The following is a 27346-nucleotide window of genomic DNA, read 5'->3' on the forward strand; positions in this document are numbered from 1 at the left end:
TTTCTTGAACTGCATTAAATGTATAGAAGGATTTGGGGAGAATTTCGTTTTGTGATTTTTAGACTTCCAATCACCAAACAAGTAATGCCTATTTATTGAAGTTTCAACTTACTATTCTTTTTGTTATCCTTGGGATTTTCATTATTACTTTTTTTTATAGAATCACTAATGTATTTCTAGGTTTGCTTGTTGGTATTAATCCAGGATCTGAGGGTTTTTCAATGGAGCATCCTATCTAGCATCCTATCAGAAGTAGAGGACCTATGCAGAGTGTTTTTATATGCAGTTTTCTATTTAAATATGTAGATTACTTTGAGTTTGGTTTCTATGCCAACCTGTTTATGTATTCTTACAAGAAATATATATATATATATATATATATATATATGTACACATATATATTATATTTACTTTGTAGGTGGAATAATGTTAACCAGTGAAAAAGCCCATTTTTGGTCAGGAGGAATTTCACGAAGTATGTCTGAAGGAAATTTGTTTGACATGGAAGCCCAAAAATCCTCAGAAAATTGCAATATTACAGGTACAAGAATTTATAATTATTGTAATTTCTTCCTCCACCACCACTGATTACTGGAGAACTACCTCTGAAAAGTGCTACAGAAGATTAAAAGAATGGTAAAATCTAAACTTTACCATGGAAATACTTAAACTATCATTAAAAAAAAGAGGAAAATAAAATAGTCAAACAACATATAATAAATATTATGAGGAGACAAAAACTATTAAATGAGTGGTATATTGCAGTAAATATAATGAATTTTGGGGTTAAAGAGATCTCTGTATGTTGGAGTGGGCTAATAAATACAGTATAAAAGAATTGAACAGATTCTCAGAGAAAAAGTAAGTTTTAAGAGAGTCCGATGGAACTGGGTTTGAAGAAAAGTGTAAAAATAAAAGAAATGCAACATTTATTTTTCAAAACATGTCTTTTGATTTTTAATATATGACACTTAAAGCTCATTTCAATCAATGTATAGTTCTATATGTACTAAACAAAAAAGTCTGAAAGCTTACTTGAACTCATTTTTCTATTTTAGCTTTCATTTTCTCTAAAGCAGTACCAGCTTCACAAAGTCCACAGAATCATTATCAATATTTTGCAAAATGACCAAGTATAAGTTGCTCTAAACAAAAAAAAATCAAGATTTTTGAGATATATAGAAATTCATTATAGTTGATATATAAGTATTTTAATGTGTTGCTGATGCTTAAAATACCCACTTTCCAAAGTAACATGTTTCCATTTTACAGTGGTAATAAGCATGTTCTTTGCCCTTTTGAACTTGAAAAATTTCAGGGAATCCCTTCAGGTAGTAAATCTAACGGTGGTCTATTTTTTCAACGTTTATTTTCATGAAATGTTCATTTTTCATGAAAAAATTCAGTGTTATTAAAATTTATCATTACGAAGTTATCAGAAAATAATCTAAGAAATGCATGATTGTCTAGTTCAGCATATTATTTTTTAACAAATTATTTAACCTGTTCACAGACGTATTTGATGTTTTTTTACATATTGACTATTATCAGAAAAGAAAAACATTAAATGAATAATTTAGATGTAATGAGACCAACCATTCAATGTTTAGAAAAATCTGGATAATTGACCAATTATTCTGTTTGTTCAGAGGTATTCTTTCATGAAAATGAAATATAAAACAACGCATAGGAGAGAGGGGGAAGATGGCGGAAGAGTAAGACACGGAGATCACCTTCCTCCCCACAGATACATCAGAAATACATCTACATGTGGAACAACTCCTACAGAACACCTACTGAACGCTGGTAGAAGACCTCAGACCTCCCAAAAGGCAAGAAACTCCCCCACGTACCTGGGTAGGGCAAAAGAAAAAAGAATAAACAGAGACAAAAGAATAGGGATGGGACCTGCACCAGTGGGAGGGAGCTGTGAAGGAGGAAAAGTCCACCCACTAGGAAGCCCCTTCGCGTGCGGAGACTGCGGGTGGCAGGGGGGAAGCTTCGGAGCCATGGAGGAGAGCACAGCAACAGGGGTGCAGAGGGCAAAGCGGAGAGATTCCCGCACAGAGGATCAGTGCCGACCGGCACTCACCACCCCGAGAGGCTTGTCTGCTCACCCGCTGGGGCGGGCAGGGCTGGGAGCTGAGGCTCGGGCTTTGGTCGGAGCACAGGGAGAGGACTGAGGTTGGCAGCGTGAACACAGCCTGCAGGGGGCTAGTGCTCCACGGCTAGCCAGGAGGGAGTCCGGGGAAAAGCCTGGACCTGCCGAAGAGGCAAGAGACTTTTTCTTCCCTCTTTGTTTCCGGGTGCGCGAGGAGAGGGGATTAAGAGGTTAAAGGAGCTCCAGAGACGGGCGCGAGCCGCAGCTAACAGTGCGGACCCCAGAGACGGGCATGAGACGCTAAGGCTGCTGCTGCTGCCACCAAGAAGCCTGTGTGCGAGCACAGGTCACTCTCCACACCTCCCTTCCGGGGAGTCTGATTAGCCCGCCACTGCCAGGGTCCCAGGATCCAGGGACAACTTCCCCGGGAGAATGCACGGCGCCCCTCAGGCTGGTGCAACGTCACGCCGGCTTCTGCCGCCGCCACAGGCTCGCTCCGCACTCTGTACCCCTCCCTCCCCGTGGCCTGAGTGAGCCAGAGCGGCCGAATTAGCGGCTTCTTTAACCCCATCCTGTCTGAGAGAAGAACAAACGCCCTCCTACACGCAGAGGTGGGGCCAAATCCAAAGCTGAGCCCCGGGAGCTGTGCGAACAAAGAAGAGAAAGGGAAATCTCTCCCAGCAGCCTCAGGAGCAGCGGATTAAATCTCCACAATCAACTTGATGTACCCTGCATCTGTGGAATACCTGAATAGACAACAAATCATCCCAAATTGAGGAGGTGGACTTTGAGAGGAAGATTTATGATTTCTTTCCCCTTTTCCTCTTTTTGTGAGTGTGTATGTGTATGTTTCTGTGTGAGATTTTGTCTGTATAGCTTTGCTTTCAGCATTTGTCCTAGGGTTCTATCCGTCCGATTTTGGGGTTTTTTTTTTTGCTTTTTTCTTACTTAAAAAAATTCTTTTTTCTTAATAATTATTTTTATTTTAATAACTTTATTTTATTTTATCTTATTTTATACTCTTTCTTTCTTCCTTCCTTCCTTCCTTCCTTTCTTTCTTTCTTTCTTTCTTTCTTTCTTTCTTTCTTTCATTCTTTCTTTCTTTCTACTTTTTCTCCCTTTTATTCTGAGCCATGTGGATGAAAGGCTCTTGGTGCTGCAGCCAGGAGTCAGGTCTGTGCCTCTGAGGTGGGAGAGCCAACTTTAGGACACTGGTCCACAAGAGACCTCCCAGCTCCACATAATATCAAACGGCGAAAATCTCCCAGAGATCTCCATCTCAACACCAAGACCCAGCTTCACTCAATGACCAGCAAGCTACAGTGCTCTACACCCTATGCCAGACAACTAGCAAGATAGGAACACAACACCACCCATTAGCAGAGAGGCTGCCTAAAGTCATAATAAGTCCACAGACACCCCAAAACACACCACCAGACGTGGACCTGCCCACCAGAAAGACAAGATCCAGCCTCATCCACCAGAACACAGGCACTAGTCCCCTCCACCAGGAAGCCTACACAACCCACTGAATCAACTTCAGCCGCTGGGGACAGACACCAAAAACAACGGGAACTACGAACCTGCAGCCTGCAAAAAGGAGACCCCAAACACAGTAAGATAAGCAAAATGAGAAAACAGAAAAACACACAGCAGATAAAGGAGCAAGATAAAATCCCACCAAACCTAACAAATGAAGAGGAAATAGGCAGCCTACCTGAAAAAGAATTCAGAATAATGATAGTAAAGATGATCCAAAATTTTGGAAATAGAATAGAGAAAATGCATGAAACATTTAACAAGGACCTAGAAGAACTAAAGATGAAACAAGCAACTATGAACAACACAATAAATGAAAATAAAACTACTCTAGAAGGGATCAATAGCAGAATAACTGAGGCAGAAGAACGGATAAGTGACCTGGAAGATAAAATAGTGGAAATAACTACTGGAGAGCAGAATAAAGAAAAAAGAATGAAAAGAACTGAGGACAGTCTCAGAGACCTCTGGGACAACATTAAACGCACCAACATTCAAATTATAGGAGTCCCAGAAGAAGAAGAGAAAAAGAAAGGGACTGAGAAAATATTTGAAGAGATTATAGTTGAAAACTTCCCTAATATGTGAAAGGAAATAGTTAATCAAGTCCAGGGAGCACAGAGAGTCCCATACAGGATAAATCCAAGGAGAAACACACCAAGACACATATTAATCAAACTGTCAAAAATTAAATACAAAGAAAACATATTAAAAGCAGCAAGGGAAAAACAAGAAATAACACACAAGGGAATCCCCATAAGTTTAACAGCTGATCTTTCAGCAGAAACTCTGCAAGCCAGAAGGGACTGGCAGGACATATTTAAAGTGATGAAGGAGAAAAACCTACAACCAAGATTACTCTACCCAGCAAGGATTTTATTCAGATTTGATGGAGAAATTAAAACCTTTACAGACAAGCAAAAGCTGAGAGAGCTCAGCACCACCAAACCAGCTTTACAACAACTGCTAAAGGATCTTCTCTAGGCAAGAAACACAAGAGAAGGAAAAGACCTACAATAACAAACCCAAAACAATTCGGAAAATAGTCATAGGAACATACATATTGATAATTACCTTAAATGTAAGTGGATTAAATGGTCCCACCATAAGACACAGACGCCTGAATGGATACAAAAACAAGACCCGTATATATGCTGTCTACAAGAGACCCACTTCAGACCTAGGGACACATACAGACTGAAAGTGAGGGGATGGAAAAAGATATTCCATGCAAATGGAAACCAAAAGAAAACTGGAGTAGCAATTCTCATATCAGACAAAATAGACTTTAAAATAAAGACTATTACAAGAGACAAAGAAGGACACTACATAATGATCAAGGGATAGATCCAAGAAGAAGATATAACAATTGTAAATATTTATGCACCCAACATAGGAGCACCTCAATACATAAGGCAAATACTAACAGCCATAAAAGGGAAAGTCGACAGTAACACATTCATAGTAGGGGACTTTAACACCCCACTTTCACCAATGGACAGATCATCCAAAATGAAAATAAATAAGGAAACACAAGCTTTAAATGATACATTAAACAAGATGGACTTAATTGATATTTATAGGACAGTCCATGCAAAAACAACAGAATACACATTGTTCTCAAGTGCTCATGGAACATTCTCCAGGATAGATCATATCTTGGGTCACAAATCAAGCCTTGGTAAATTTAAGAGAATTGAAATTGTACCAAGTATCTTTTCCGACCACAACGCTATGAGACTAGATATCAATTACAGAAAAAGATCTGTGAAAAATACAAACACTTGGAGGCTAAACAATACACTACTTAATAACGAAGTAATCACTGAAGAAATCAAAGAGGAAATCAAAAAATATCTAGAAACAAATGACAATGGAGACACGAAAACCCAAAACCTATGGGATGCAGCAAAAGCAGTTCGAAGGGGGAAGTTTATAGCAATACAATCCTACCTTAAGAAACAGGAAACATTTCGAATAAACAACCTAACGTTGCACCTAAAGCATTTAGAGAAAGAAGAACAAAAAAAACGTAAAGTTAGCAGAAGGAAAGAAATCATAAAGATCAGATCAGAAATAAATGAAAAAGAAATGAAGGAAACGATAACAATGATCAATAAAACTAAAAGCTGGTTCTTTGAGAAGATAAACAAAATTGATAAACCATTAGCCAGACTCCTTAAGAAAAAAAGGGACAAGACTCAAATCAATAGAATTAGAAAGGAAAAAGGAGAAGTAACAACTGACACTGCAGAAATAGAAAATATCATGAGAGATTACTACAAGCAACTCTATGCCAATAAAATGGACAATCTGGAAGAAATGGACAAATTCTTAGAAATGCACAACTGGCCAAGACTGAATCAGGAAGAAATAGAAAATATGAACAGACCAATCACAAGCACTGAAATTGAAACTGTGTTTAAAAATCTTCCAAAAAACAAAAGTCCAAGACCAGATAGCTTCACAGGCGAATTCTATCAAACATTTAGAGAAGAGCTAACACCTATCCTTCTCAAACTCTTCCAAAATATAGCAGAGGGAGGAACACTCCCAAACTCATTCTACGAGGCCACCATCACCCTGATACCAAAACCAGACAAGAATGTCACAAAGAAAGAAAACTACAGGCCAATATCACTGATGAACATAGATGCAAAAATCCTCAACAAAATACTAGCAAACAGAATCCAGCAGCACATTATAAGGATCATACACCATGATCAAGTGGGGTTTATTCCAGGAATGCAAGGATTCTTCAATATATGCAAATCAATCAATGTGATACACCATATTAACAAATTGAAGGAGAAAAACCATATAGTCATCTCAATAGACGCAGAGAAAGCTTTCGACAAAATTCAACACCCATTTATGATAAAAACCCTCCAGAAAGTAGACATAGAGGGAACTTTCCTCAACATAATGAAGGCCATATATGACAAACCCACAGTCAACATCGTCCTCATTGGTGAAAAACTGAAAGCATTTCCACTAAGATCAGGAACAAGAAAAGGTTGCCCACTCTCACCACTCTTATTCAACATAGTTTTGGAAGTTTTAGCCACAGCAATCAGAGAAGAAAAGGAAATAAAAGGTATCCAAATCGGAAAAGATGAAGTAAAGCTGTCACTGTTTGCAGATGACATGATACTATACATAGAGAACCCTAAAGATGCTACCAGAAAACTACTGGAGCTAATCAATGAATTTGGTAAAGTAGCAGGATACAAAATTAATGCACAGAAATCTCTGGCATTCCTATACACTAATGATGAAAAATCTGAAAGTGAAATCAAGAAAACACTCCCACTTACCATTGCAACAAAAAGAATAAAATACCTAGGAATAAACCTACCTAAGGAGACAAAAGACCTGTATGCAGAAAATTATAAGACACTGATGAAAGAAATTAAAGATGATACAAATAGATGGAGAGATATACCATGTTCTTGGATTGGAAGAATCAACATTGTGAAAATGACTCTACTACCCAAAGCAATCTACAGATTCAGTGCAATCCCTATCAAACTACCACTGGCATTTTTCACAGAACTAGAACAAAAAATTTCACAATTTGTATGGAAACACAAAAGACCCCGAATAGCCAAAGCAATCTTGAGAACGAAAAATGGAGCTGGAGGAAAAAGGCTCCCTGACTTCAGAGTATACTACAAAGCTACAGTAATCAAGACAGTATGGTACTGGCACAAAAACAGAAAGATAGCTCAATGGAACAGGATAGAAAGCCCAGAGATAAACCCACGCACATATGGTCACCTTATCTTTGATAAAGGAGGCAGGAATGTACAGTGGAGAAAGGACAGCCTCTTCAATAAGTGGTGCTGGGAAAACTGGACAGGTACCATGTAGAAGTATGAGATTAGAACACTCTCTAACACCATACACAAAAAAAAGCTCAAAATGGTTTAAAGACCTAAATGCAAGGCCAGTAACTATCAAACTCTTAGAGGAAAACATAGGCAGAACACTCTATGACATAAATCACAGCAAGATCCTTTTTGACCCACCTCCTAGAGAAATGGAAATAAAAACAAAGATAAACAAATGGGACCTAATGAAACTTCAGAGCTTTTGCACAGCAAAGGAAACCATAAACAAGACTAAAAGACAACCCTGAGAATGGGAGAAAATATTTGCAAATGAAGCAACTGACAAAGGATTAATCTCCAAAATTTACAAGCAGCTCACGCACCTGAATAACAAAAAAATGAACAACCCGATCCAAAAATGGGCAGAAGACCTATATAGACATTTCTCCAAAGGAGACATACAGACTGCCAACAAACACATGAAGGAATGCTCAACAGCATTAATCATTAGAGAAATGCAAATCAGAACTACAATGTGATATCATCTCACACCAGTCAGAATGGCCATCATCAAAAAAATCTAGAAACAATAAATGCTGGAGAGGGTGTGGAGAAAAGGGAACAGTCTTTCACTGCTGGTGGGAATGTGAATTGGTACAGCCACTATGGAGAACAGTATGGAGGTTCAAAGTACAAATAGAACTACCATATGACCCAGCAATCCCACTACTGGGCCTATACCCTGAGAAAACCATAATTCAAAAAGAGTCATGTTAAAAAAAAAAAAAGAGTTATGTACCACAATGTTCATTGCAGCTCTATTTACAATAGCCCGGAGATGGAAACAACCTAAGTGTCCATCATCGGATGAATGGATGAAGAAGATTTGGCACATATATACAATGGAATATTACTCAGCCATAAAAAGAAACGAAATTGAGTTATTTGTAGTGAGGTGGATGGACCTAGAGTCTGTCATACAGAGTGAAGTAAGTCAGAAAGAGAAAAGACAAATACCGTATGCTAACACATATATATGGAATCTAAGAAAAAAAAAAATGTCATGAAGAACCTAGGGGTAAGACAGGAATAAAGACACAGACCTACTAGAGAATGGACTTGAGGACACGGGGAGGGGGAAGGGTAAGCTGTGACAAAGTGAGAGAGTGGCATGGACATATATACACTACCAAACGTAAAATAGATAGCTAGTGCAAAGCAGCCGCATAGCACAGGGAGATCAGCTCGGTGGTTTGTGACCACCTAGAGGGGTGGGATAGGGAGGGTGGGAGGGAGGGAGACGCAAGAGGGTAGAGATATTGGAACATATGTATATGTATAGCTGATTCACTTTGTTATAAAGCAGAAACTAACACACCATTGTAAAGCAATTATACTCCAATAAAGATGTAAAAAAAAAAAAACCAAGGCATAAATGTTTGTAGTCTTGATCATTTTCAAGAAGATGTGTTAAATGATTATTATCTAAGTTGCTATACATTTGTTTATAAATCATAATGTCTTAAGATAAAGTAACATTACATATGGTCAAATAATCTGGTCAAACAATATCTCTTTCCTCACAACATGAAAATTTGACCAAATTTAACATTAATTTTGTAGTATTCATTAGACTGGAGATCAAAATGCAAATAAAAACTTTCAATTTTTTAGCCATAATAAAAATTAATGTTGGTTATATCTCAGAATGCCACTTCATCTTTGTTTTTCTTTGTTTTTGTTTAAGTAACAACCAGACCCAGTTTTGCCTCTCAATTGGCCCGATGATTTCACACTTCATGGCAATAGTGCTTCCAATGCTACGAATCCATTCTGGAATGAACTGTCCGCATCTAACCCATTTTTGGATGACATAATTCAGCTAAGAAATAACCAGAAGAGAGATAATATTTCCATCTTGAAGGAAGATCCTTTTCTTTTTTTTAGAGAAGTAGAAACTGGAAATTCTTTTGGTTCTTCTGGTGATGAACTTGACGTGCATCAGTTGCTTAGGCAGTCTTCCTCAAGGAAATCTGAAAGATCTAAAAGTGTTTCAGAACTTTTGGACATTTTAGATGACACAGCACATGCCCATCAGAATATACATAACTCTGACCAGATCTTAGAACAAGACTTAGAATGGCTTCAAAATGATCCAGAGGCTTATAAAATGGCTTGGTTAAGTCAACACCACCTGGCCTGCTCCTGCCTAGATTTGAATACAATTAATCAGAGTCCTGGATGGGCCCAAACACATGTTGCAGAGACCACAATAGTTTGCAAATTAAACTACCAGGGAGGGTCAGTACAATTACCTGAATCAGATATCACTGTTCATGTGCCCCAAGGCCATGTAGCTGTGGGAGAATACCAACGGGTATCTCGAAGGGCTTTTCTAGATCCTCCACAGATGCTAAAGCATGATCTTTCATGCACTGTAAGCCCACTGTTGGGAATCATGTTAGGTAACCTTAACACAATGGAAGCCATTTTGCTAGAGATGAAAATTGGAGCTGAAGTGAAAGAGGATCCTTTCAGCCAAGTCATGACAGAAGTGGTGTGTTTTCACAGCCTGGGTAAAGAAGGCCCTTTTAAAGTATTAAACAATTGCTACATTTATAAAGACACCATCCAAGTCAAGCTAGTAGACTTGAGTCAGGCAATGTATCTAGTGGTTGCTGCACAAACTAAAGGTACTCAGTCACCAGCTGCCACCATTTAGGATTATATCCACAAAACCACCTAGGTTGGAACTTATGGGCATAAATATACCCGTCCCAGTTTCACTGCTATTTTCACAGTTTGTGGACATAGTTATATGCCAGGAAGGCTTACAATCTCTGATATTAAGAAGGGTGAGGTGCTTCCCTGGTGGCGCAGTGGTTGAGAGTCCGCCTGCCGATGCAGGGGACACGGGTTCGTGCCCTGGTCCGGGAAGATCCCACATGCTGCAGAGCGGCTGGGTCCGTGAGCCATGGCCGCTGAGCCGCAAAAAAAAAAAAAAAAAGAAGGGTGGGTAACACAGCATATCTCCAGTTGTGTTTCAGCTCTGGGGGAAGCATTCCTTCTTACTTGAAAAGCCACAAGATTTAAGTATTCTGTCTTTTCATGTGATCCTGATTTTGAAGTAAAGGTAGAAGGAAAAGGGAAAGAAATTAAACAAAAGCAGTTGCAATCAGGTCAAGTAGTTCATCAACAATTATTATTCTCTTTAGTTGACTCCAGAGAAATGCACTTGTTTGCTTTCCGTGTTCAAGTGGAGCCTCCCAATGGTAGGCCAGTTACACAGTTATTACTGCACCCGATCCAGCCCCAAACCTAAAAAGCCTCTCAAATCTGCCAGGTGATTTGCAGAAGGAGAAGGAAATCAAGTCTGCTCCTTTATTACCAACAGTGCATGTTAAATATCCTACATTTCAAAACAAAAATTTGAACTTTGCCAACTATGGGGTAACCCTGAAGACAGTGCTAAGACAAAGCAAGATTGACTACTTACTTGAATATTTCAAAGGGGACACAGTAGCTCTTCTTGGAGAAGGTAAAGTAAAAGCCATTGGACGGTCCAAAGTGAAAGAATGGTATGTGGGAGTCCTGAGAGGTAGGATTGGACTTTTACATTGCAAAAATGTCAAGGTGATTGAAAAGGAACAAGTAATGTCTATGTCAGATAATGTCTTCAAAACCAGGAATCTTCTTGAACAAATTACCCTGCCTGTTAAAAAAATGACTTACATCTACTCAGTTGTATTGACCTTGGTGTCAGAAAAAGTTTACGATTGGAAAGTTTTAGCTGATGTCCTAGGTTACTCACATCTGGCACTGGAAGATTTTGATTGAATACAAGCAGACAAAGAATCAGAAAAAGTTTCTTATGTTGTAAAGAAGTTAAAGGAAGATTTTCATACAGATAGAAATACCAGGAAGTTTCTTTATGAACTTACTGTGGTGAGTATTGCTTGATCACAGTAATTTATTTACCATAGAGAACTTTATTGGCAATATTTATAAGTAAACATATGAGAGTAGTTAAAAAATTCTCAGCAGTCTCAAGTAAATTGAAGTCACTTTACAGCAAATATAGAGCTTTGCCTACAAGATGATATAACTGGTTTCTTAGATTTGACATTCAATTGTGATTTTCCCAGAAACTAGGCCCCCAAGGATCATCCTTTAATGGAAGATTAAAGATTCTGTTTGTGCTAGAGCATAACAGTTAAGATATCCCTTCTTTTCCTTTTTCAAATATTTAGATAGCTCTTAAAATATCAGAGAAGCTCCAATTACATGAAAGTAAATAAGAACAAACTGAAACAAAGCTAGTTAACTTGGCCATTGGTATAGGTTCACTTTTTAGTGTTTTTTAGACATATCACCAATGTCTTTAACTTTAGCAATTTAATATTCATCCTTTGTATGCAATGCATCACAATCCAAAAATGATATTGCTAATTCCCTTCTTAATCTTCATGTTTTAATAGAACTCTTAGGATTCTTTTTTTTTCAACATAGCATTCACCCCAGTGTAAGGCTCAGCAGAGATCTATAAAAAAGATGAAGAACTATTTTGCCTTAAATGTAGAAATTCAGTATTTTATAAAAGTAAAAAAAAAAAAAAATCAAGAGCATTATTTCTAAAAATGGCTAAAATGTGACTGTATAAATAATAATAATGATATATACCGCTTCTCTAGGGTTCTGTATGTGTTTGGCACTGTCCCCAACATTCTATACATGCTCTCTCATTTAGTCATTTTAACCACTCTACAGGGTAAGTCTAGTTAGTATCTTCATCTTCAAATAGAGGAAACTGAGTCTTGGGCGGTTGGGCAACTTGCCCAAGTTCTGACAGTTGGTTAGTGTCAGAGATGGGATTTGAAACCTTTTTGGTTCCAAAGCCACACGTAAAACCACTATGTCTTCCTGAAACAAAGGTATTAACAATGCATGCGTGTGTGTAAAAATATTTGAGTACGTATGTTGGTGTGTAGTAAATATCACTATAACTGTGCAAAGCTGGTGCTCTGTAAGAGATGTAGATCTTCACATAGATGAGGCAGGTTCATGTAGAGGAGCAAAGTTTTAACCAAAGTGCAAAAGGAGGAGAGAAATTTATTCTGTGATGTTAACAATAATAAAGAACATAAAACAATCCCTCTCCTTCTGTTATTTTTATGTTTCTACAGTGATACTGTGAGGGGTGAATTTTTAAAGTCCAATATCTGATTGTTAAATAGGTGGTTTTATGATGGTGTGCTGCATTCGCACTTAACCCAGGCCATTTACAGTCATTGGCTGATCTACCTGGTTGAAGCTGCACATGCATTTTACAATAGCTCATTACCTCTCATAGCTCATGTTCAGCATGGAGCCATGAAAGTCTGAATTGAAAATTGCTTTCTTGTTTCTCTTAGTGGTAAAAAAGGTTATATTGGCCAAATGATCTGAAATTTTAAGTCTGGTTACACCTGCTCTGTGTTGGTGTGTGATAACTGAGTAGCTTTGGTGACTAACTAGACAGTGCTGGTGGAGAGCTCATTCAAGGGAGTAGTTCCTAAAATTTTATATTTTGCCTCAGTGGAGGCTTCAGAATTTCTGAATGGAAAGAGCTAAGGCCTGGCTATCTGACCAGAAGACAATGAAGCATATTGTATAGAGGCTACCCCTTGAAACTTCATTTGCATAGTAAGTGTACTTACTTGGTAATTCATTTTTACTTATTGTTTCATAATGATAAAGCTTTTAAGTGCCATTAAATGATGAAGGGCTACCAAACATCTTTATCTGAACAGAAAAGAGATAGATAAATCTAATCCCGTATTTTAAAAATATATTCAAGGCAAAAGAGAAAGTCATAGACTTGTTTTAAAACATGCATGGTGACTGACACATCTCAGATGCTTAATTAAGGAAGAAAGAGTCTGAAGGTTTTCCAGTGTGCATTGTTGAAACCTCAGTGTTTTATATTTGATACCTTGAGATTTAAATTTAGCAAAACTACACTGGTGGTGAATGGAGAGAGTAAATTTTTTTAAAGTCATAAATATCAATAGCTTTGTTCAAGGTTGTCGGAGTGTTTCATTTTTTATGCAATGCACATGATTCTGGGAAGTTTTAAATCACATTTTGATTAAAAAAATAGAATAATGTACCAGCAACTGTGTGCTCCCTCTATAGAAATCCTGTAGCCAGTCCTCTGGTAAGGAAAGTAATCACTGTTCATATCGTAAATAATCGTCCCTGGGTTGATAAATTATTGACTGCTAGAACCTCAGGGTATCTTTGGAAGGGGCTAATTCAACTTCTTCCTTTTGTAATTAAGGATATTAAGAAATATATTAGTTCGGTGGTTTACTCAAGCCCCTATAATTAGTTAATGAGTTAGTCCTAAATCTCCCCTAATTCTGGTCTAGTTGTGGTCTCTGTACTTTGCTTGTTGGATTTGCTTAAAAAGTAAATCAGCTCTTTGAATTTTAGAAAATTCAAATATATGTGTGGTGAGAAAAAGGATGCCAGTTTCCAGAATATGTAATGACAAATTTAATTTATAGAAAAAAGCTCAAATTAGTTCCTTTTAATTATGACATGCAATTGTTGCTGCAGGCTCTGCTGAAGACTGATTGCCGGGGGTTAGTAGCACATCTCGTCCAAGAGGCTGCTAGTCTGACTTCAGCTGTCAAGCTTGGAAAAGGCTGGAGGAAACTAGCTGAAAAGTTAGTACGACTCACAAAGCGACAAATGGAGGCATATGAAATTCCTCACCAAGGAAAAGCTGGAGATGTTGCTGTAGAGGTAAGATTTCTATTTGTCTAAATAGTGAAAAACTGCAGACCAGGTAAATCAAATGCAATCAAGAGTGCCCTGCATACGTGGATTGATTGAGTGTCCTAGAGGATCCACTAACTGAAGTCACTGCCCCTATAACCATTGATATTATCTGAAATATACACACATCACTCTTTAAAGGTATTAAGGACCTTTAAAATATACTGATGCTTCTCCTATTGGATTGCGTATCTCCATGGCCTTTTATCAAATAAATTGACCAAATTAAATAGGCAGTTAGTATGTAGGGCTATAATAACTTGAGGCAGAGAACAGATAAACTTTGAAGGGAAGAGTTGGGGCCCAGTCATGACAAGGAAAAAGGACATAATAATTAATATTTATCAGCCTCAGGCACAGACTTAGTCATTGGTGGTAAATAATGTTTGGTGACAAAAAGCATTAAGAGAGTAGATGGTGTGGGGTTCATTGGTAATGATAGCTAGAGATAGCTACGAGCATTATCTCCTTTACAGTTTTGCATACAATAACTATAGACGTCAAATAGAGAATGACAGCATGTAGAACAAAGTAAATATTTAAAATGCAAATTTTTATTAATATTAAAACAAAGGTATACTATTAGGTGTAAGTTAGATAAATATTTTCTCTATTTAATACCATAAAGAAATGTGAATCAGTTTTTATTGACTTAAATAAAAATATTCCAGTGATGAGCACATATAAAATGTTCTGTATCTTTCTCTTACATGAGTGTAAACATTTTCAAGATATTTCAGTTAAGGAAAGATTATCTCTCTAGTTAGATGATGACTTGACAGGAGGCAAAAGCTGTATTTGCTACTTCCTATATGAGCATAGAACTGGGTATTAATTTCTTGAGAAAATTTTCTTACTTTGAAGTAACTATGTCAGCTGGGTGTGCAAGACAAGACAAGCTTTTCCATGAAGGGTCAAGAGTCAAATCAAGTTAGTTGAATTCTAGCAGCTACAGTGGAAGTCTCAGCAGGCTGGCTTCTGGTTTCCTGAAACCTGAGTCTCTAAACAAGATTCTTTAGCCACGACTAGCCAAAGGCTGAAGCCATATTTCCTTTGCATAGATTACATTTATCTCTATATACTAAGAAGGGCATTACAACCTACAGATCAGTTTTTACTGAATGAGCCAAAAATGAGAAATCTTTAAGAAATAAAAAAGGAACAGTACTGTACGTGATATGCTACTCTGATATTTTAGTTAACTGACTAAAAAATTGTGTAATTGAGATACCACTACATACCTATTAGAGTGGCCAACATCCAGAACACTGACCACACCAAATACTGTTGAGGATATGGAGTAACAGGAACCCTCACTCGTTGCTGGTGGGAATATACAATCGCTTTGGAGCACCTTGGCTGTTTCTGGCAAATGAAACATACTCTTGGTATGTGATCCATCAGTCATGCTCCTTAGTATTTATACAAAGGAATTAAAAACTTTTGTCCACACAAAAACCTGCACATGAATGTTTATAGCAACTTTATTCGTAATTACTAAACGTGGAAGAAACCAAGAGGTCCTTCAGTAGGTGAATGGATAAATAAACTGTGGTACAATGGAATATTGTGTGACAATGGAATATTATTCAACACTAAAAAGAAATGAGCTATGAAGCCATGAAAAGACATGGAGGAACCTTAAGAGCACATTACTAAGCAAAAGAACCCAATCTGAAAAGGCTATATACTGTACGAGTCCAAATATATGACATTCTGGAAAAGTCAAAACTATGGAGACAGTGAAAAGATCAGTGGTTGTCAGGGGTTGGGAGGGAAGGATAAATAAGCAGAGCACAGAGGATTTTTAGGGCAGTGAAAGTACTCAGTATGATACCATAATGATGGATACATAACATTTTATATTTGTTCAAACCCATAGAATGTACAACACTGGGAGTCAACCCTACAGTAAACTATGGACTTTGAGTGATTATGATATATTAGTGTAGATTCATCAGTTGTACCAAATATACCACTATGGTGAAGGATGTTGATAATGGGGAGGCTGTGCATGTGGGGGGGGGCATGGCATAAACAGGAAATCTCTATACCTTCCTCTCAATTTTGCTGTGAACCTAAAATGGCTCTAAAAAAAAATCTTTTAAAAAACGTTGTCTCATTGAAATCAGGACTTATTTTTTTCTTAATAAGCTCTGTCTTTAAAAAGGTTTTATTTAGAGTTGTTTATCAGAGGGCTATTTATCAAAGAGTTTTTTGTTAAGTATCCAACTTCTCTCTGATTGTGGTTGTTTACAGTTTGTCCTCCCCGGAATCTTCATGGAGGCCAACAAACAGGCTACTTTTCCTTTATTTACTTTTGCACAGCCCAAATCACAAATGACTAAGTCTACGCCTGAGGCTGATAAACACTCAGAAGCAGAAAGGAAAGCCCCTATGTGTCTTTCTAGGGGCTATTGTTCAATCTATTGGGATTAACACTAACAATCATCACTTTGATGCATATTGTTAAATGTTTAGAAAATAATTCACGGCATATTGGCCTGAAGCTATTCCAAATAATCTATGAGAATCTTTACCTTTTAGGCCATGTAAAGTAAAGGGTAAATATATGCTGATTTCCATCTCTCTGAAAAAAAAATAGTTGTACAATATTTTTCTCCTAGGAAGGAGATGATTCTTAAATATGATCAATTTACAAGTTAAGCAGTTGATTTCAAAACATACTTATATTAGTTCTGGGTAGGGTGTACAGAGGGAGGGAATTGAAATTGGGGCAGGGAGATAACAAGTTCTTGTGGTTCCCATGCTGCTTTTATTTCCTTTATCTCACTTCCTCAGTGGGCACAAATTTAGAGAATTTCCTCCTATGTGTGCCAATGTCTACAATCAGGTTCTTTTCACTCACTTTCCTTGCTTTTCAACTTCTCCCTTTTTCCTTTGTTCTATTTTTATTTTATCTAGTAGTTATGTGGCACTTACTCTGTGCCAGCCACTATTCCAGTAACATTTCAAAAATTAACTTATTTAATCCTTTCAACAAAAACTTGTGGGTCAGATACTAATGTTATCTAAGCTGTAGGGAGGCTAAGTAACTTGCTCAAACATGCGTAGCTAGGAAGTCATGGAACGAGTTTTGGAGCACAAACCTTGACTTTGGGGTCCTTGCACTTTAACTATTACACTCTGACCATCCAGTCCAAATCCAATATAGTGGCTGAGTGGCAGAGCTGGGAGTTACGGTTAGGATGGAGAGTTTAAGCAACTCATTTCACTTTTTCTTTTTTCTTTTTTCAAGCTATGATAGGATACTATCAAAATTTGCCTCAACATCTTCATCAAGCCTCAGCCAATTAAAGAATGGATTATTAATAGTGTGTCAGATTTTTCTTCAGTACTTCTGACCACTTCTTATTCTTTTCTTTTTTTTAATTTTTTAATTTAATTTAATTTAATTTTTTATACAGCAGGTCCTTATTAGTCATCAATTTTAATACACATCAGTGTATACATGTCAATCCCAATCACCCAATTCATCACACAACCACCCCCCACGCCGCTTTCCCTTATTCTTTTCTAAGATGAAAAAAGTCTCTCTCTGGAGACTTCTGAGAACAACACTTTTAAATTAACCGTCTCCCTAAGTAAAATTTTAAGAAAATTTTAAGAAATTTTCTAATGACATTGTAATTCCTACGTGAAAGCAAAATTATAAAACTTGGAATATGATTATAAGCAAAACATGTTTTTCAGAGTATTTCTTTTGGGGAAAAAACCTATTTATACTTATACAAAGATGTTTAACTCTTGCCAAGGTTTTCCTGTGAAAGTTAGTAAAAATTCATTGGAATTTTTCTGAGCTTTAATTAAAAAAAATAGGTATCAATAAAATATTAGAAAAATAGCGCATTTTAAAAACAGTTGTATTTTACAAGTGGAAATGCTGGGGATTTCAGGACCAAGATATTCACAGGCCTAAATTAGGTACTCTTTATTTAACCTTCTGGAGATTATTACCATATATGATAATAACTTCCCTAGCAACTCTCTCACCTTGGTTCCCTGCCTAACAATAAAGATTATGCTCTTTCCCTCTTATTCAATATGGACATTTATTCACTAAGGACACTAAGGGTTCGCTTCCCCTTTTAAATTACCTACTACCAGTGCCCACTGGGCTCCAGTAAACCTGTTGAGGCTGATTTCTTATTTGACTTATCAGAATGGGCCATCCTCCCTATGAAAGCCCAATGAAGTGAACATTCCTAATTGTAATGTTTTCATCTCAGAAACCACTCACCTATAGACAGCTGTAACCAGCAAGATATATTTATGTCTTCTTGCCATCTGTACTTAATCAGTGAGGATCTATTCTCTATCTTCTAGCTACAATCTTTTCCCTCCTCATTCTCTAACTGACAGCTGTAGTGTTCAGAGCACTTTATTCTAAGTCTAGATTAAAAATGGGAAAGTAGGTAATCCTCAAACAGCTAATTTTATTAGTACTTTTATAGGTGAATAAAAATTCTATATGGAGTTCTTCCTACTTTTTTAGAATCTTGCCTCTGTATCCTTGCTTTCAGTACTAAATTAATCCGTACAATTAATATGTTTTCTGGGATTGTCAGTGCTCAGCATTATCAGTTCTCAGCATCCCTGGGAGCTACAACAAACACAAACAGAATGAAAAATATGAATTTTTTCTCTAAAGCCAAGTTTCATTTGGCATGGGAATTGGGATAAACTGTTAATATTTGAATTGTTATATTTTAAACAAGTATATGATTAGATGCTGAAATAAGTAAATATAACTAATAATGAGAATGATAATAGTTGTTGCAATTTATTGCATATTTACTGTGTGTCATCTGATCATTATGATCATTTTCTTTTTAATATCTCATGTACTTTAACAAAGTTTGTAAGGAGGACATTAGAACCATCCTCTTTTTACAGATATGCAAACTGAGAGTGAATGCATTTGTGTAGGCTATCCAGAATTACATGGCTGTTAAGTGACAGAACTAGGATTTAAATCCAGGTTTGTTTTACACACAGTTATTCTCTTGCTCTGCTGATGATAAATTCTTTCAGAGTTAACTAAACGATAGAAGATCAAAGAGGCAGGAGCTGTCAGAGGGCACATCCTAGTCCTGAAGGATGGGTAACATTTGAATAATTGGAGAGGACTAGAAGGGGAGTTCAGTGCTTCTGGATACAATGACTTCTAGAGACCACTGAGGAGAATATGTGGGCTTGAGGAGAGAGTGCATCTTATTAATTATGGGGAGACACGGTTGAATATATATATTTTGGAGAGTCTTGAATGACTGCCAGAGCAGAGGTTAAGATTCCTTGTCTGGATTTCTGTTTCAGCTCTACCATCTATTAGCCCTAAGACCTTGGACAAGTCATTTGACTTTTTTAGCAATCTTTTTTTTTTCTGTAAAAAAATCATTTTTTGTAAAATGATAGTAATAATACTATCGTATTCATCAGATGTTTGGAGGATTAAGTGAGATAATATATGTGAAATATTTGGGAAAATGCTTTGCACATTGTAATAGCTAAATATATGTTATCTTATTATTATTTATTTTGTCTAAGAGGAAGAGGTAAATTTGACAACTGTGTGACACTGAGTGATTTTGGAAAAGGGAATAAAGTATACTAATTTTTTAGTAATATGGTGAAGAGTAACTATAGAAAGAATGTAGGTAAGGGGAAAGTCAGCAGTGATTTTGAGCCTTCTCTTCTGAGAAACTGGCAGAATGGTAATGCATGGAAAAAATGAGAAAAAAAATCCTGGCTGACCAGCTTTTTCTTACTGGCTTAACAACGTTTAATTTTCCTTGGAAAATATCTCTTGCAAAAGGTAAAAGGAACGTCCTTCAGGTCTTATGGTTTTCTGATTTTCCGACTCACACTGCAATGCCTGGATTCTGCTTACAGGGATGTGGCATTGTCTGGTTCTGTATCTGGGCCCGGCTCAGTTCTAGCCTTAGTACTTAAATTTGTGATTTGCTGTTCTTTTACAGTAAGAAGTATATTTATAATTTCTTTAAAAAGGGGAGAGTATTATATGGAAATTCATCTACCATTGATAAAATGTATAGAATAATTTCTCAAATCTTCATTGTTTGTATTAGAGATTTGGCACAGTGACATAATATTTAGATTATCATTGTTTATTTTGTACAGTACTATAATGCTTTGTGCTATAATCTTTAATTCCGAAAACATACTCCATTTTTTGAGACGATGGAATAAAGAAAAAAGGATATCACAGTGTAATACATTGGGGTAACACGTTGTATTCCTATGATCTTTGGTTTAATTCTGCATTATATATCTGATTACCACACTGAAAATCAAATAGAAATAATAATCATATTAGGTTAAATATTACAAAGGTATTTAAAAATGTATTTAGAGACACTAATATTTGAATTCGATTTTAGATTTTTCTTTATTAAGATTTATTGTTAGGGATCACAAACAATAGGAAATTTCAGAAAACCAAAGCCCAGCTAATTATAAGACTTAAATTAGCATTTATTAAAACTGTTTACTACTGAAATAAATTTGTTGCAATACAATAGTGAGATGGCCTCGGATTTATAACCAGGTGACCTGTAGTCTCTTCCTAATTAAGAATTGGTTGGAATAGCTTAGCCAGCAGGTTCTCCTAAGATGTTAGACTATTTTGATGCAGTAGTAAGGAATGTGTCCTCTGTCTTCCTGTGGCTCATGCTTAACCCCTGAAGTTTCACGTGGTTATTTCTAGAGCAAACACAGCTGGCTGTGCCCAAAGAGACTTTTCCAAGAAAATCTTAGGTCAAGTTTTAACCAAGTCCAGTACCGTCTCCTTTCTAAGGAAATAGGGACCCCAGATATGTTAGTCTCCCTTCTTTTCTAAAGATAACGACAACCTCATTTCAATAATATTTATGTAGTTACCAATTAAAGGTGATGGAAGGCCCACCTCGATATTGTAAATGATGCACTGAAGATAAAATGCATATAGTAATCATTAATGAGACAAATTTCCTTGATACTTCTTCAGATAGTTGTACTTAAAATGAAATGTTGCTCCAATCATTTTATGAGGAAAGTAGGTGGATTATTAATCCTTTAATGTGGCAAAATGTAATTATCCAAAGGTAGTTAAAACCACTTGCATTCTTTATACTATTCATATTTTATGAGCCAAAAAGAGACATAGAGTGCTTTGCTCAGATTTGAATTGCTTTTGTTCATGTTGCATTTCGTTATCTAGTGAGTCTGATTGGCTTTTGGAAACAAGCACTCTAAATTTAGAAAACTTTTTTTTTTTTAATCTCCATTCCATTTCATTTCTTTTGGCATCCCACTTATTACTTTTTCATTACTCCTTTACCTTCTTATTTGTCCTCTAGTATCTGGAAGATAAACCAAAGACATATTCCTACTATACAAATTCTGGGAGCTTAGAAACTGCTCAGCTTTGGTAGATTAAATGCCTACTGATGCTGCTGCCCTTTATATAAAGAGATCAAAGCACATAGATGAGAAATTAATAACTCTCTGCTTTTATTAGCCTCATGCTTCTTATTCAGAGATGAATCCATAAACACCATGAAGTTAACATCAAAAAGCTAACAGTAAAGGGGCAAGAATGATGCTTGTGTGTCAGATATTTGTGATAAAGATGAGAAGCCTGATGGAAGTTGTTTTGTGATCAGGAATAATTCAAGAAAAACAAACCCTGAAGAGCATGCTTTCCTTCTGATTAGTCAAAGCATTAGTGCAGCGTTTCTGCATATCTTCCATTAAATCATAACTCTGAGCAAGAGAGGAAGAACTATTTTTAGACCACTGAATAGGTATAAGATAATGTAAACCTGGAAGAGATCTTGGCAGTCCACAACTCATTTCCAGTTTTAGATGACTTAACTTAGATCATTCCGGAAAGAAAATTGTTTATTCTACTCATTTTATTCATTCAAACTTTTCCAGAGAAAATGATTTCATTTTCTGTTTAATTTATTACAAAGTTTAGAATCCTTGTGGCCTTAATGTGTATGTATATTTGGACATAATTTCATAAAGTCTGTAGTTAATTAATGTATGGAAGTTACCTTTTGTGTCTTTGCCTGTGATAACATATGTTCACTTGCTGAGTACGAAAATAGAATGATCTTAGAAAATTAAAAAATGCTGAAGAAAAATGTAAGTATTTAAGAACTTGAGTCCAAATGTCATATATCTATACCACAAAGGATGACAAACAACTGATTAGACTTCTGCATTGATGAAAGCTGGACTTCTATCAGGCTTTGTTAAGGCAATCTCAGTATAGAAAAAGTTGTATTTACTCTGCCTGGCAGAGACTTGCTTATTGAGGGAAAACGTAGTTCTTAATATTTTTCATCAGTGTATCAAGTACCTAACTACAACATATGCTTTTGAACCCATTCCTTCTCTATTTTTCTTGATACTTGCCCCCTTAGTTACATGCCCCAACTCCATAATTTTTTTTTTTTTTGCGGTACGCGGGCCTCTCACTGCTGTGGCCTCTCCCGTTGCGGAGCACAGGCTCCGGACGCGCAGGCCCAGCGGCCATGGCTCACAGGCCCAGCCGCTCTGCGGCATGTGGGATCTTCCCGGACCGGGGCACGAACCCGTGTCCCCTGCATTGGCAGGCAGATTCTCAACCACTGCGCCACCAGGGAAGCCCCATAATTATTTTAATGTTTGTCTGTGTTTATGTCTTCTCTGTCTAAAGAAAGTTAAATTTTCTCCTTGAGTATGTTGCGTTTGCTACCTCTCTAGTCCTCAACAACCCTAAATTCTCCATCTGGCTAAGTTAGGTTTCAAACCAAACTCTCCTTTCAATTAATATTACTTTATACAGACCTTTGTCCTTTTAAACATACTTTCATTTTCCACTGCTTCTACTTCTAGCTTTGTCTCTCTTCCTTTAACTTCCAAATTCCAGACATGACCCATTTGTTCTGTGGCTTCCAGTTCCTTGGCACCTGCTCATACCTGCAGTCTGCCTTCCACCACTCTCTTGGAACTGCCTCCTCCAAGGCTACCAAAGTCCTATCAATTGCCAAAATCCTGAATTTTCTCAGTTTTCTTTCATGTTTCCACATCACTTGATGTTCGAGGTAGCAGAAGACGTAACAGAAAAGAGATGTCCTCAGTGAGTGCCATGCTGGTAGATGTTTTACAAGTTCTTCAAGGGAGGAAAAGCCCTAACTTATAGCTTTTGCCCATTTCCTTGGTGTAAAAACTCCCAACATGGGTGATTTTAATCTTACAATGTGATGTCACTGAACATGGAATTGGGAGGCTATATGAACAATAGGCTGGTGTGAGCCAGCTCCAGCAAACCACTGAATGTCCTTTGGGGGATACTATCAGCCCTTAACTTTTGCAACATGAAGCAATCTGCTTCATTTTCTATTACTCTGACACTAGCTTCTCTCCATCCTTTTATTGCTTCTCTTTCTTAGTTGTGGTCCCTAACTGTAGACTTAATTAAAGGTTAAATTTTTCATCCCTTTTTTTTCCTCCGTGGCATTTTCCTCTACTCTCATGCTTTTCACCATCATTTTAGCACAAGTGACGCTAAACTCTTGCCTACTCCCTAGACATCATCTCTCTATTCCAATTTCTTATTGGAAATAAGAGATAGCCCCTTTTTACTTCAAACTCAGTAAGGCTAAAATCCGACTGCTTATCTTTCCCTCACCCAAAAAGTACCCACTTTCCACCGTATCCTACTGAAAAGCATTAAATGCAAACAATATGCCAGACACTTCATGAGGTACTTTGGACACAGACATGGAGATTATTATCCATATTTTATAGATTAAAAAATTCAAAGCTCAGATAAGTTGATAAATTTACTCTAACTGACCCATCCAATACCCAATGGAAATCAGATGTGAACCCAGGATTCTGAAATCAAAACTCATCTTTCTTTCTGTTACACCAGAGTGCTTCTCGGTTGATGGAACTATCCTTTTTTTTCTTACACTGAATTAGAATGTGCAAGTAATTTTTGAGTTTTTCTTAATCATTATTTAGTATCAAACCCTGTCTATTCATACATTGGGCCAGTGTTTGTGCAAGTATGTATCTCCCTTCTATGCTTTAAAGCTTCTAAAAACAAGAGCCCTGCTATATATCAACATTTTATTCCTTTTTGTAACAAAATTCCTTATAGCAGTAACTCAGTAATTTTGATTTAATAAGTGAAATAATTAATTAATGAACAACAGTGTATTTCAAATATTTTCACTGTATGTGTACTACAGTGGTGTTTCTCTGTCATCTGTATTGAGAGCCACCAATGATGTTATATATAGCAGAACAAATTTTGCACTGAAGGAATATTCAGGCTTAATTTGCTACAAAGAGGAGCAAAAATGGGATGCAAAATGTGCTCGTATTTTAGTACAAATCATGCAGTTTACCATTGCCATAGTATTTTTAGCCCAAAGCCACTGTACCTATTTCTAGGTAGCTTATGGTTTAGACTCCAGGGGATCTCCAATGAGTGTAGAGCAATATGCCTCCTTGTATTTCTGACTAATTCAGAGGACTCCTGGAAAGTCTTTTTACACTTTCAGAGGTCCTAATTAGGGTCCAGGACTCAGCAATCTTTCTACATTTCTCTGAATTGCAAGAGCTGACCATACTGTTCTGCTATCAGTACAAATTGCCGGACTTGAGGAGATTATGTGGCCCTCTGCCTAAGTAAGTTGGTAAATGTATCATTGGACTTCTGAATCTGTAGTTTCTAATTCCCATATCACCTTGGTGTATTTCCTGCTTCTGACAGCAGCAAGGGGCTCCTTCATCATTGAGTATGCCTCAGGCCTTTTCTATACATAGCAATGCACTGTGCTGCAGCAAGATATGTGATGCAGAGCTTTTCTACCCAGGAAAGTTAGCGAAGATGTGTACTCTGAATCTGCACTGTAGTGCACAACCTGTAAATTACCCATCTGCAATTCTTAAGAGACATCTGTTTTCAGTGATACTGTGCCATTATCTTGGTACTGAAATGCTCTCAGTTGCTGTTTATCGTAAAATATCTTCAAATACATCTTTTTATCAGACTCAGTCACTAAGGGGCTTAGAATAAAGTCTTAGAAGCCTTTAGCTATAAACACTATTATTTTAAACAATATATAACAAGTTGAAAAATAATGTAACAGCTAGTTGAGCATCAGGGAATTTTAAATGAATGCAACGTAGAATACAGGTCTCAAAGCTTTTACAGTGGGTCACGGGATTATTCCCACTACAGAATAATCTACTCATTTAGTGCTTTTTTGCATCTTAGCAGTGATAGGCAAGATTGAATCTGCCAAAAAGGCTCTATTAATATGCCTCACCTCATCTGCCATTGCAGAGTATTAGTGGGACTTACTCTTTGGGAGGTTTGGTTTCAATGTGAATATTCAGAAAAATAGATGAGAGAACACCTCATTCACAGTTCTTTATAAATCAGCTTGGTGAGGATAAAGCTTATATACAGAAATATGGGATGATTTCTGTTGCTGCATTATGACTACATAGATAGGGTTTAACTTTGATAATCATCTTCCATTCAATACCTTGAAGACTCGAGCTTTGTCTAGAGAGGTGAGAATATGGGTGTTCATGGCTTCCCGGGAATGCTAATTGGATAAATAACATCAAATTATCCTTTGAGCCTGATGCATAGCCTTTCATATAGAGTGAATTGAAACATAACAGAACTCCTTATTTAGGTCTTTCATTCTTTTAACTTCAATTGTAGGGTATATGGGGGTATCAGTGGAAGGTGAAGGATTATATCCCAAGGCCCTTTATCATGTGATATTAGTGTTAATTGAGTCTCTGTTTTAAGAGGGCAACTCTGTATAATATGTAGCTAACAACCTGTGTTCCTGCACTTTGAAAGTGATAAAATCACAAATGAATTAGTTTAGTGAACCCAAATAAGTAGCAAGTAACAAAGTTTATATTCCAAATATTCCAATTACAAGTGCAGAGATCGTTTTGTTGTTTTCCTAGAGAAAATGTATTTTAACCTGGGTGTGTGTCTGTGTGTGTGTGTATTCCACAATTTGTCTTATTTGGTCGGCCTTTGTCTCTATTCTCTCTAAGCCCGGTTGCCTTGGTTACCATTACATACACCCTCGTATGTGAGGTTCCTCTTTGGCGTACATTTATTTCTGTGGAAACAATGAGGTCATTGGTATGGGTAGCTGCTTAGGGAAAGCATAATAAGTATTGAATATCTATCTCTCTTTTGGTCATTAAAATGTATCATTAAATTATTTTTTAATTAGAGAATTATATTTTTGCTTTCCTTTTGACTTGATCGTGAAGCTACATTTTTCCTTGTTTATAGACTTGCTCAAATAAAATGACTTAAATCATTAGATATACTGTATACTTCCTTCTTGTTATATGTGGTATGGTAAAGATCTCCACAGACACATAACAATAAAAGTTATTATTTTAACGTTAAAAGTCTGTCAGAGAGCAAAAAGTTTATCTCAATAGCATCTGTTACAGTAAAAAAATTGCACAAGGAATTTTGTATTCCTATGAAGACAATGAACAATGTTTAGATCATGAATCAAGAAAAAAAAAGCCCTACTTCTCGTCATTATTTTTTAAATCTTGAGGTTTAGAAACAGGAATATAACAGAGGAGTGATAGTTATTAAAACATGTTTTCTGTGACATTAAATAAGTATATATGTAACTGGTATTCCATTTTCTTTTTAAGTTTTAAGTGGCTTTTAAACCTTTTTTTTAAAGCATCTATTTTCCTCTCTGATTTATTTCCAAACTACTCCAGTTTAACGTTTTTTTCTTTATAGTTGATGTGGAAACCTGCCTGTGATTTTCTCTATACTTGGAGTGCTCACTGCGGAAATAGTTACAGAGATGTGTTACAAGACCTTCAATCAGCTTTGGACAGAATGAAAAACCCTGTGACCAAACAAAGGCGAGACTTAACTGGAGCTTTAATACTAGTAAATTCTTTAGAGGTTTTGAGAGCAACTGCATTCTCCACTTCTGAGGAAGTATAG

At 36.7% G+C, this 27346-nt stretch overlaps 1 protein-coding gene across 1 annotated transcript; it reads left to right on the plus strand.

Annotated features, from left to right (window-relative positions):
* Positions 1 to 426: 426 nt before the first annotated feature.
* MACC1 (MET transcriptional regulator MACC1) lies at positions 427 to 27346 on the plus strand. The gene is given in 8 exon segments (XM_029232915.1): positions 427 to 541; positions 8543 to 8551; positions 9231 to 10333; positions 10482 to 10566; positions 10569 to 10760; positions 10763 to 11418; positions 14074 to 14262; positions 27134 to 27346. Coding segments are annotated over 8 exon segments (2562 nt in total).

Source organism: Monodon monoceros, unplaced genomic scaffold (assembly GCF_005190385.1).
Source record: "Monodon monoceros isolate NGI ecotype Baffin Bay Population unplaced genomic scaffold, NGI_Narwhal_1 Super_Scaffold_2, whole genome shotgun sequence".
Lineage (NCBI taxonomy): Eukaryota > Metazoa > Chordata > Mammalia > Artiodactyla > Monodontidae > Monodon > Monodon monoceros.